This window comes from Taudactylus pleione, unplaced genomic scaffold (assembly GCF_031769625.1).
Source record: "Taudactylus pleione unplaced genomic scaffold, aTauple2 ptg001845l, whole genome shotgun sequence".
In the NCBI taxonomy this organism is placed as follows: domain Eukaryota; kingdom Metazoa; phylum Chordata; class Amphibia; order Anura; family Myobatrachidae; genus Taudactylus; species Taudactylus pleione.
The window spans coordinates 424,254-436,017 of NW_028286242.1; the positions used below are offsets into that span (position 1 = coordinate 424,254).

Genomic DNA, 11,764 nt, shown 5'->3' on the forward strand with positions numbered 1-11,764 from the left:
CCATATAAGTAAGTTCTGTAAGATTAAGAAATGGGAAACTCCAAACTAGGGAACACCGACACAGAAGGGGCACCCACAACAGAAAGGACAATTCCAGCCATCACCTGCTCATGTCGCAGCAGTGAATGCTTTACTGGAAGAAGATAGTCAGCTCTAGGGGTCAGGTCACACCTGTAGTCTACAGTCAGTCAGGTTAATTGGGGATGTTATAGAAAAACCTGTAATGATAATTGATGTAGCTGGTACTAAACATTCTTTTCTTGTAGACACAGGGGTGACCAGATCAGTGATAAAATCCCCATCTAATTTACAGGTGACCAGCGAAACAGTACCAGCAATGAGTGTAACGGGTAAAATGCAACATTATCCTTTAACCAAATCTGCAGAGGTTACTATTGGTCCATTGCATACCAGGCACGCCTTTCTCCTGGCAGCAGCGGCCCCTACTAACCTACTGGGAAGGGATTTGTTATGTAAAATGGGATGTGTCATTTATTGTACCCCTGATGGTATATTTCTAGATATCCCAGAGAGAGTTGTGCACGAGGTGAGGGATATATTGGACACTCCCCAAAGGTTAATGTTTCACTCTACTATTTCAGATAAGAATCCATCTCAGGTAGAGCAAATGTTATCTCAAATACAAGGTTCACTTTGGACCAAAGATGGACAGGACACTGGATTGATGGCAAATGTAGCACCCGTAATGGTAAATCTAAAAAGCCGTAGGCAAGCTCCAAAAATTCCCCAGTACCCGTTAAAACAGGAGGTAGAGATAGGGGTTTATCCCATAATTGAGCGGTTATTACAACAGGGAATTTTAGTCCGTACAGCGAGTGTAGCCAACAGTCCCATCTTTCCTGTGAAGAGTGGTGGGAGGGGTTATAGGCTGGTACAGGACCTTAGATGGGTTAATAAGGTAGTAGAGAGCCAATTTCCCATAGTGCCGAATCCAGCTGTCATTCTCATGCAGATCCCACCAAATGCAACCCATTTTACTGTCATTGACCTCTGCTCTGTCTTCTCTGTCCCTCTTCATCCTGACTGTCAGTACTTATTTGCATTTACATCCAGGGGGGTACAATACACATGGACACGATTGCCCCAGGGCTTTATAGCCAGCCCCAGTATCTTCTCCCAGGCCTTACACGACTGTTTACAATCTTTTCAACCTGCCAATGGATCTGTTCTAATACAATATGTGGACGATTTATTGTTGTGTTCTGATTCGTTTAGGTCATGTTTATTCATGATTCGTTTATGTCATGATACTAAACTTTTATTGCTTCATCTCTCGCATACAGGACACAAGGTTGCTAAGGACAAACTACAGCCATGCCAGGCTAAGGTTAAATACTTGGGACACTGCCTAACCCAGGGGTTACGACATCTGACTTATGACCGAATCCAAGCCATACAGACCATGACACTGCCACGTACCCAACAGCAAATCCGGACCTTCTTGGGAATGTGTGGATACTGCATAATGTGGATCCCAGGTTTTTCTATTTTGGCCTTGCCTTACAGGACTTCGTCTCTTCCTCAAAGCCCGATCGTGTCATACACAGACATGAAACAGAGCAGGCTTTCCTTAATCTTAAGGATAGTCTGACAAGAGCACCTGCATTGGGAATACCAGATTATGAAAAACCTTTTGAGTTCTATTGTACGGAAGCTGATGGTTGCGCAGCAGGTGTCCTCACACAACAACATGGTGATGCCAGTAGGCCCGTAGCATACTACAGTGCACAATTGGACACTGTGGTAAGATCACTCCCAACGTGTTTAAGAAGTGTAGCAGCAACTGCTCTATTGGTCAGTAAGAGTGAGGATGTAGTATTAGGCCATGATATGATTGTTTATACACCCCATGCTGTATCTGCTTTGCTGAATTCTGCCCAAACCAGACATGTCTCCTCAGCTAGTTCATGAAATGGGAACTAGCCCTAATAGCACCTGCAAACATCACCATTAAGCGGTGCAGTACGTTAAACCCAGCAACGTATTTACCATATCTGCCACAGGATGCACAAAGGGTGGAGAGAGGAGAGTCGCTGGCGGAAGGTGAGTTCTACAGGTATATTGATGCACATGATTGTATGGAATATCTGAATCAGACCTTTACTGCAAGACCTGACATACGGGATACACCTTTAGAAAATATAGATGTGACATTTTACACGGATGGGAGTTGTCATAGACAGACTGACACTGGAGAGTTATGTACAGGTTATGCTGTGGTAAATGACGAAGACATCATAGAGGCTGAACCTTTAGGTCCACCTCATTCGGCCCAAGTGGCGGAGCTGGTGGCACTAAGGAGAGCATGTGAATTGGCAAAAGGCAAATCTGCTAATATCTACACTGACTCTAGGTACGCCTTCGGGGTAGTACATGATTTTGGTGCTCTATGGCATCTGAGAAATTTTATGACATCAGCAGACACACCAGTCCGCACACTCAAAACATATAAAAGGACTACTGACAGCGATCCAATTGCTAAAGGCAGTGGCCGTAATTAAGTGTAAAGCCCATACATGTGAGGATGATCCGGTGTCACTGGGCAATAGCAAGGCAGATGAAGCTGCCAAATGGGCAGCAGGGTTAAAAGTGAATATGCCAGTTAACCAAATGATGTTTCAAACGATTGATATGCAGAAATTAATTGAGATGCAAAATTTGCATCTCAATTCAGGAAAAGGCAGTCTGAAGGTCCAAGAGATGTGGGCAAGAATCCTCTAGACTCTGGAGAGATGGACAAGGTAAGCCAGTGGCTTCTAAGACTTACTACCCAAGCCTGGCTGAGGCAACGCACGGTCTGACTCACTTGGGAAAGCAAGGTATGTGGAAATTGGTGAGAGCATACTGGTGTGCACCGGGTTTTTCTCCCAAGCGGAAAAGAGAGCAATGTCCTGTTTGACCTGCTTGAGGAAAAATGATCCCTGCCCAGCCATCCCACATTACTCCGACCGACGGACCTTTTACAGGTAATACAATTGATTTCATCCCATTACCACCCTGCAGGAATATCAAGTATGTATTAGTGTGCACTGACGTGTTTTCTAATTGGGTTGAGGCATACCCAGCTGCCACTAATACTGCTGCGTTTACTGCTAAGAAAATAGTTCAAGAATTTGTATGCAGATATGGTATCCCTAGAATTATTGAAAGTGATAGGGGTACTCATTTCACAGGTGATGTCTTCCAAACATGTGTAAGTTGATGGGTATTAATAGTAGACTTCATACCCCCTACCGACCGCAAGCTAGTGCCAAGGTGGAGAGGATGAACGGTACTATTAAAAATAAATGACATAAGATCATGGCACAAACTGGACTGGGGTGGCCAGAAGCACTACCACTTGTCCTCCACAGTATCAGGACAACTCCTAGACCCCCCTCTCAATCTGTCCCCCTTTGAAATACTGTTTGGTAGACAACCTCATTTGATTATAAGTCCGCAGGAAGATTTGAAAAGTAACAAGGTAACTGTAAGGTATCTTATAACAATGAGTAAACAGTTAAAACAGCAACAGCAGAAACTGAAATTGTTGTCACATGATATGCCTGAAACAAACTGTCATGATGTTGAACCTGGAGAATTTGTTATGATCAGAAATTTCTTGTGTTCAGGTTGTTTGACAGATCGGTGGGAAGGTCCATATCAGGTGTTGCTGACAAGTACAACTTCCTTGAAAGTGGTGGAGAGAGATACCTGGGTCCATTCCACTCACTGTAGGAAGGTCAACCAACCAGTGGAGAGACAAGGCGGAATCGAGGCAGATAACGTAGACCTATCAATTGCGAGTCTGTTCGGGAAGGTTAAAGGTTACAGTGAGATACCTGGGCTAAAGAAATGTGTAGATCATTGTTTTCAGCAATGGAGTGGTCTGCTGTGGTTATCTTTGTGAGTTCTCATTATCCTGGGTTGTTTCGGGATCTCTGGTTTCTGTGACGGAGGACGGAGAGGGGAGCTGATAGTGATATCGATGGAGTGGAGTTGGGAGAAGGAGCAATACAGTCACAAGGGCGGTATCTGACCAACCCAGTACAGTAATTGTTAAAAGATTTGCTATTGTGGAAACTCTGAGACAGTGTGAAGGTCTATCATCTGAAGATTACTGTATTTGTGAGTTTTGTGGGTCCTTAGTTGATGAGAATTGCATCCAACAGTGCCAACCTAAGTATAACCAGTATTGGGGTGGGTATCCTTTAGAGGATTATCATACTATGGTGGGCAAAGTTTTAAACCAGACTGACTGTTGGGTGTGTTCTCATGTGCATTAGGGACAGCATAATGTAGGGTTAGTGCTGTTTCCATTAAATGTCTCTGAGGTCTTAGAATTGCAACAAGGGAAGACGCTGGATGGAAAATTTCTTAACACCAAACCACCTCATTTTAAACTCCACCAGTGCCAAGTAGATAAATCACTTTTATGTTTGAAGATCACCAACTTCAATAAACCAGGAGGTTGGGAGGTGACTGGGAACAACCAGACGATGACCTTCTCACTAAGAGCTGATTATGAGCCTATAAATTTTGAACTGTTACGCACAATTAGGTTAAGTGGGAAACACTTCCGGTATAGGTACACACTAAGTAACATCAACGAAATGGTTGGCAGAGTACCAGAAGGGTACTGTGCCAGGGTTATACAACCAGAAACGTGTGTTAGTCAGATGGGAGAACCTGAGATAGGTTCATTTGTTAGGGAAATGTGTTGGATGATCATGATGCATTCTATTCCTCATGTTCTCCCCGATGATGTATATTTTATATGTGGAAGGAAAGCGTTTAAGTGGCTCTCTCCGAGTTCCGAAGGTTTGTGTTATCTGGGAAGAGTACTCCCAGAGGTTATGACCCTTACACATGGTGAAATGCTTGGTATTCATAAAAGCACACCATCACCATATCTTCACACACAGTATGAACATAGAGATAAAAGAAATATGATACCTGGTGATGTACATAAAGCCACACAGTTAATTAGTGAAAAACTGGCTTTCAAGTTTTAGTCGCATTGGATCCTACCAGGATCGCTCGGGGTACACTAAATTTCAGATATATCCAAGATCTTGCTAAATTAATAGATAATATCACCGAGATGTATGATGACACATTTAGGTACACAGGTAAGGAGTTACTGGCCTACAAGAAAGAACTGGTGCAACATAGACTAGTTTTAAATTATTTAACAGCTGTTACTGGAGGGTACTGTGTGACCTTAGCCACCCAATTTGGTGTAAAGTGTTGCACATACATCACAAACGATACTAGTGACCCCAAGGAGGTGATAGACCGGAAGATGGATGAAATTCTGCAGTTAAAATGGGAATTTCGGAAGAACCATAATGCTTCAGTGGCTGAAGTAGAGGAAAAGGTAGAGGAATGGGTTTCTTGGTTGAATACAGTGAAATGGTTCTCCGGTCTAGGAGAGTGGGTCCAGGAAATAGTTGCTAGCATAGGTAAACTCCTGATCCTCATATTGGTTGTCATCATAGTAATTGGCTTATGTGTCAAATGTGTTCCTACTGTGTTGAAATGTGGAAAATGTAAAGATAAGGTAAATTGTAGGAATGAAATCCTGATGGTGGCCAGTAGTAACAATATGAATACTGAGGTCAAGGAAGAACTGTATTACAACCCTGAGTTAGAACGTACCATATGATGATGTAATCCAGATTTGTTTGAACATGCATAAATATATTGTTGATGTTATTTTAAAACATCTTAGATAATGCAGTCCCAATTCCCCCTTCAAGACTTCCCTTGTAGGTTAGGTGCATCCCCACATCTTTCCCATGATCCCTTATAGATCTGCGGTGTGCGTATAAGGGCAGTTTTATGTCCCTTCCAGAGACGCATTATTTAATGGTTCAAATGACCACACTGTGTCATATCATACATAACAGTAAACAGTATATTATCATGCATGGCTGAACAGGTTGTGATAGCGTTTGATTGGCTATCAAAGGGTGGACTGTCGAAGCCGGATGATTGGCTGAGACAGAATCTGTTAAAATTAAAATCTGCACAACGCCATTTTGCGAATGGCAACAAGATGCCATTTTGCGAATGCCCGCACAACGCCATTTTAGTGAATCCCACGTAATATCAGTACATACGGCGATGCTATTATTTAGCGATGTGCGATTCCTGCGCAATAGAACACTATTAAAAGTCCTTACTAAAACCATACACACATTTACTAAAACATAATATGAACAATCCTTCAAAACACGTACCACGGTGTACTCCACAAACACGTAGACGCACAACGCTAACTAGCATCTTTTCTTAATATACTTACACATTGCACACTTACATAGAAAGGTTCCCCAGCATTAAGGTTAATATTCAGGGTTTTATTCATTATTAATCATGTAATAAAGCGACTGTATTTAAGATCTCAGGTTTAGTACATGATAAGCAGACAGTCTACCACTGTTTATTTGCAGATCTCCGGTTCCATCGGCAAGGAGATTGCAACATGCGTCTGCAAGTTATGGATCATAGAGAGTTAGGCATTGAAATGTACTCTGTAATGTATGTTTATTAGCCAGTTTAGACTAGTTCTTAGGCGGGAAAACGGACACAAAGAGCTGTTGGAGGCTGAATTACTACAATACAAACTGACCTATGAACTGTATCGTAACAGAAGAACCAATGGGATTATGCCAACTTGTTCTATTGTATTGCCTATCTCTGTAAGAGTACATAAGCAAGCCCTCTGAATCTGATAGTCATCTTTCTTTGACGGAGGCTTCACATTTGATGCCGGGAATCTGGATCCAGAGCGCGTGCATATGTAACGACTGTACCTTGTGATTGCATGATTTGTTTGCGCTAATTGTATTTAGATCACAGCGTGTAACTATCTGCTTTTTTGTGAATAATATCTTTTTGTGCTTTGGAACCACAAAGTCTGGAAAGCAATTATTTCTTGTGCGACTTGTAATGCTAAATAGCGATATTTAGGGTGTATAGATCATTAGTAATTCATGCTCTAAATATAATTGTGCAGATTTTTAGTATGGTATAGAGTATACAGTACACCTGAATATATATGCTTTCTATGTTTTTTATTAATTAGACTATTTAATATAAATACAAATAAAATTATTCTGGCGTCTTGATTTTATTTGGTTCTGCCATATTTAGTAATAGTATTGAGTAGTATAATGTAATTTACATAGAGAAATCCAGTATAGACCGTTCTGGAATTCTCTACCAACATTGTGTAAAATTTTGTGGTTACTGTTGTACTTCTTTTAGGGTAGGGGTGGGCAATTAGCGCACCCCGGGCTGTTGTAGAACTGCGCATCCCAGCATGCCCTGCCACACTTTTGCTATTAGGCCATGCTAAAACTGTTGCAAGGCATGCTGGGATGTGTAGTTCAGCAATAGCTGGAGGTCCGCTTTTTGCTCACTCCTGCTTTAGGGCCATTTGTACATTAAAGTGGACTTGTTCTTTCATATTGTTACATTTTATATGTTTTGATTACAGGAATAGTAATTGCCGGGAAGATATACATTTTAAATTTTAGCAAAATAACATTTAATATGGGCACCAAATAACAGGGCTAATTGAATTCCGCCCAAAGTATGCTAAGTTAACGGGAGCTAATTTGATCACCGGGGCCCATTCAATTAGCCTGACTTAACGGGTATTTCTTTTCGGGGCTCATGAGACCTGAACAGAAATCCCCGATATGTAGTTAACAGGTGAAAAGACCCAGTTAGTTCACGGACTCTATACGTTAACTCCCATTAACTGCATTTAACTCCCATTTTTAACACTCGATCAAAACAGGTTTGGGTGAAAAAAGGGAGTCTAATTGAATAGCCTCAGGTGATAAAGTCCGAGACTACCTCCCTTTTTCACCCGTGAAGAGTTAACAGGCTTAATTGTTAACACTTTTGCCACCATATCTGAATTAATCAATACCTTATATGCTTCCAGACATCAAGAATAGGTACCAAAGGCATATGGTACCAGCTGTTTAGCAGTAAACACTTCAGTATATATCAGCCACAAACCCACGCGGTTCGCTACAATCCCACATGTTTTGCAACTAGAACCCTCGTACGAAGTTTTATTGTGACACAATGTGCAAAGTTCTGTTAATTAGATTTAGTAACATTGTCAAATCCGGTGTTAATTGACCTTCCCCACCTTCTCCTGACTCATTACTGGGAGAGGCCTCAGGTTGCACAGTTGCAATTATCATATTTGTAGTGGAAATTTCTCCCGGGGGTCATCACGGTAGCATGGACTCAGTATGATATAGTGGCACCCTAACCATAGCTAGAAGAGGGCACATTACTATGGAGACACACTATCGGTACTTTTTTAAACAGATCTATCCCCTGACCTCTGCCTGCACTCCAAGAGGAGCATTGCAAGAACCCTCTAGTGCCGAGAATCATTAAGGGCAAACAAAGTAACAAACCCTACACTAATTACATAGAACCACCTCATTCACACAGGAAAAAGACTTCAAAGCAAAGGGGAACACACTAAGGGCCTGATTAAATCGGAAGCAACTTTGATGTCGCACGCAGTGGAGTGATGATTTTCCTATGCTCATGTGTCAGTCACCCAGAGCATGCGTCTGGCAGTGTGCGTACAGATTCAACAAACTATAGGCAGTGTATGGGGCATTCCTGGGTGGTGACTTGGAGGTAACTTGAGGAGGCTAACTGAGGCACATAGAGGTAGTGATGTATGGGAGTGTCACTGATAGCGGCTGCGTATAGAGCTGATCACATAGGAGGCCATACTCAGAGACTCTGCATCTGGCATAGGGCTGGTACAAGTATGGTTGGTGTGACTAAAGACTCACCAGACAGTGATGCAGCGTGTATAGATGCTGCGATTGAGCGATCTCAGTGCTTGCACATTTGGGGACACAGAGGTACCTCAGGGAAGGGCTTTGTGATGGCATAAAGTCGCTGATATGACTGCGGAAAAATATGCAAAGGCTGTCACAGCTGTGTCTGACTCTGAATCAAGTCCTATATATCTTCCCTTGGGGGGGTAGTTATTTTTTCCTGTTCTTTCTCAAATGACAAGTTTATGCTGTGCAGTGAATTGTACAATTACATTTTATGACTGTAACCTCTGTATTTTTACCCACAGAATGTTTTAAAGATCCATCTCATTCTAAGAAATCGATCTCGTGTGATGGAGGAGACCTCACACACACTGACACTTATACACCCACAGATCATACACGGTATACATCTACTCACATTAAAAGCAACTGCATTCCAAATATGTTCTGCTCTGGAAGTGGAAAGTGTTTTACTCTTAATTCAGATCTTGTTGTACATCAGAGAAGTCACACAGGTGAGAGGCCGTATTCCTGCTCGGAATGTGGGAAAGGGTTTAGAAGTAAATCACAGCTTGTTGTACATCAAAGATGTTATACAGGTGAGAGACCGTATACTTGCTCGAAATGTGGGAAATGTTTGAAACAAAAGTCACAACTTGTTAGACATCAGATGAGTCATACAGGAGAATACAAATATTCCTGCTCTGAATGTGGGAAATGTTTTGCATGGAAATCAGAACTTGTTATACATCAGAGAAGTCACACAGGAGAGAGACCATATTACTGCTCAGAATGTGGGAAAGGGTGTACAAGTAATTCAGAGCTTGTTATACATCAGAGAAGTCACACAGGAGAGAGACCATATTACTGCTCAGAATGTGGGAAAGGGTGTACAAGTAATTCAGAGCTTGTTATACATCAGAGAAGTCACACAGGAGAGAGACCATATTACTGTTCAGAATGTGGGAAAGGGTTTGCATGTAATTCAAACCTAGTTATACATCAGAGAATACATACAGGTGAGAGACCGTATTCTTGCTCTGAATGTGGGAAAGGGTTTGCTAGTAATTCAGGACTTGTTATACATCACAGAATACATACAGGAGACAGACCTTATTCTTGCTCAGAATGTGGCAAAGAGTGTACAAGTAATTCAGAGCTTGTTGTACATCAGAGAATACATACAGGAGAAAGTCCATACTCTTGCTCGGAATGTGGGAAAGGGTGTGGAAGTAAATCAGATCTTGGTAAACATCAGAGAATACATACAGGAGAGAGATTGTATTGCTGCCCAGAATGTGGGAAAGGGTATGGAAGTAATTCAGAACTTGTTAGACATCAGAGAAGTCACACAGGAGAGAGACCGTATTCCTGCTCTGAATGTGGGAAAAGCTTCACACGTAATTCACAACTTGTTAAGCATCAGATGAGTCACACAGGAGCATACATATATTCATGCTCTGAATGTGAGAAAGGTTTTGCATGTAAATCAGAACTTGTTTTACATTACAGAAGTCACACAGGAGAAAGACCATATTCTTGCTCAGAATGTGGGAAAGCGTATATATGTAATGCAGAACTAGTTGTACATCAGAGAATACATACAGGAGAGCAATCGTATTCTTGCTCGGAATGTGGGAAGGGGTTTAGAAGAAATTCAGGACTTGTTTTGCATCAGAGAAGTCATACAGGAGAGAGACCATATTCTTGCTCTGAATGTGGGAAAGGGTTTAGAAGTAAATCACAGCTTGTACATCAGAGATGTCATACAGGTTAGAAGCCGTATTCTTGCTCGGAATGTGGCAAAGGGTATGGAAGTTATTCAGAACTTATAGAACATCAGAGAAGTTATACAGATGAAATACCATATTCTTACTCTGCCATTTTCCAGTCGTTTCTACAGCGCCGGACCCCCGCAGTATACCCATGATCATGCTGTGACTGTGAGGAGAGGACGTTATAGTAATCAGAACTTGCTGTATATAAGAGAAGTCACACAGTATAGGCATGATCATGCTGTGACTGTGAGGAGAGGACGTTATAGTAATCAGAGCTTGCTGTATATAAGAGAAGTCACACAGTATACCCATGATCATGCTGTGACTGTGAGGAGAGGACGTTATAGTAATCAGAACTTGCTGTATATAAGAGAAGTCACACAGTATAACCATGATCATGCTGTGACTGTGAGGAGAGGGTGTTATAGTAATCAGAACTTGCTGTATATAAGAGAAGTCATACAGTATACCCATGATCATGCTGTGACTGTGAGGAGAGGACGTTATAGTAATCAGAGCTTGCTGTATATAAGAGAAGTCACACAGTATACCCATGATCATGCTGTGATTGTGAGGAGAGGATTATAGTAATCAGAGCTTGCTGTATATAAGAGAAGTCACACAGTATACCCATGATCATGCTGTGACTGTGAGGAGAGGACGTTATAGTAATCAGAGCTTGCTGTATATAAGAGAAGTCACACAGTATACCCATGATCATGCTGTGATTGTGAGGAGAGGACGTTATAGTAATCAGAGCTTGCTGTATATAAGAGAAGTCACACAGTATACCCATGATCATGCTGTGACTGTGAGGAGAGGACGTTATAGTAATCAGAGCTTGCTGTATATAAGAGAAGTCACACAGTATACCCATGATCATGCTGTGACTGTGAGGAGAGGACGTTATAGTAATCAGAACTTGCTGTATATAAGAGAAGTCACACAGTATACCCATGATCATGCTGTGATTGTGAGGAGAGGACGTTATAGTAATCAGAGCTTGCTGTATATAAGAGAAGTCACACAGTATACCCATGATCATGCTGTGACTGTGAGGAGAGGACGTTATAGTAATCAGAGCTTGCTGTATATAAGAGAAGTCACACAGTATACCCATGATCATGCTGTGACTGTGAGGAGAGGACG

General features: G+C 41.8%; 1 protein-coding gene across 1 annotated transcript in view; it reads left to right on the forward strand.

Moving 5' to 3' along the window:
* The window catches only part of LOC148436274 (uncharacterized), a 53,904-nt gene extending 42,708 nt beyond the window's left edge, over positions 1–11,196 (forward strand). Inside the window, exon 10 of the mRNA XM_088465091.1 lies at positions 9,143–11,196. Coding sequence (XP_088321217.1) covers positions 9,143–10,614 — 1,472 coding nt within the window. The 3' untranslated portion in view covers positions 10,615–11,196. The remainder of the gene's footprint in view (positions 1–9,142) is intronic.
* Positions 11,197–11,764: the final 568 nt, after the last annotated feature.